Source organism: Otolemur garnettii, unplaced genomic scaffold (genome assembly GCF_000181295.1).
Source record: "Otolemur garnettii isolate 467f Iridium unplaced genomic scaffold, OtoGar3 scaffold00147, whole genome shotgun sequence".
In the NCBI taxonomy this organism is placed as follows: domain Eukaryota; kingdom Metazoa; phylum Chordata; class Mammalia; order Primates; family Galagidae; genus Otolemur; species Otolemur garnettii.
The window spans coordinates 3,453,009-3,453,999 of record NW_003852542.1 but is presented as its reverse complement, the minus strand read 5'-3'; the positions used below and the strand labels follow the sequence as shown (position 1 = coordinate 3,453,999).

The 991-nt window shown below is 33.8% G+C and overlaps 1 protein-coding gene across 1 annotated transcript in view; it reads left to right on the top strand.

The window, feature by feature from the left end:
* The window catches only part of DNAH6 (dynein axonemal heavy chain 6), a 302,446-nt gene that overhangs the window by 240,111 nt on the left and 61,344 nt on the right, over positions 1-991 (top strand). Inside the window, exon 61 of the mRNA XM_012811001.2 lies at positions 70-205. Within this exon, the coding sequence (XP_012666455.1) occupies positions 70-205 (136 nt within the window). The remainder of the gene's footprint in view (positions 1-69; positions 206-991) is intronic.

The following is a 991-nucleotide window of genomic DNA, read 5'->3' as shown; positions in this document are numbered from 1 at the left end:
GACAAGGTGAAAGTGAATTTTGGGGTTGTCTTTGTCAATCATTATTCATTTTCTGTCTTCTTCCAATAGGAACGCCCACCTAAGCCTGAAGTTCCCTGGCTACTTACTCCCATGTGGTTCGCATGCTGTGACTTAGAAGAATCATTTCCAGTTTTTAAAGGACTTACTAATTATATAATGTTACATCCTGTTTCCATACGCTTAGGTAATATAACTAAAAGAATCTGCTGGAGGGGATTGTAAACAGGATTTTGAACACTAACTTTAATGTTTCCTTTAACATCTTCTGCAATGTTAAAATTTTTCCTTTTTTTTTCTTTTGCAATGTTAACATTTTTCATTAGGAAACTTCTTCATCTTTAAGAAACTATGACTTACTTGTTTTCACAGCTTCTTGAATCAAATGCTTGTCCTATGAATTTTCAGTGTTTTGTGTTGACTATCATAGCCACTTTAAAGGCATAAATATACCTCTGACTATTGCTTTAGAGGCATCTTACAGGTTTTTAACTTTTTATTGAAGGACAACATAAGCACAAAAAAGTACATGAATCAAAAGTGTACCACTTGATTGTCACAAACTGTACAGACTTATGAGCCACCACCCAAATCTAGAAAAAGAACACTACTAGCATCCCATAATCACCTCATCATCCCCCATTTCTTCTTCCCCAGAGCTAAAACGGTTCTGAATTATCATATTCTGTATTAATTTTCCCCACAAGCTTTAATATGTAGTCCTTTGATTCTACAATTACACTTTTAGTTCAAAAGCATTTAGGATTGAGGGTGGGGAACCACCTTTTATTGTTTACAATTTAATTTAATTACCTGCAATTACATTATGAAAATTATACTCATGTTTTGCAAGAAAGTGATTCTTTGTAATTCTGTAGACTTCCTTTGTATTCTGGTACCTATTCAGTTTATTTAAGACATTCCATGTGCATCATTTCTTGGACGTAAGATTCCATATGTAACCTTCAGCTCA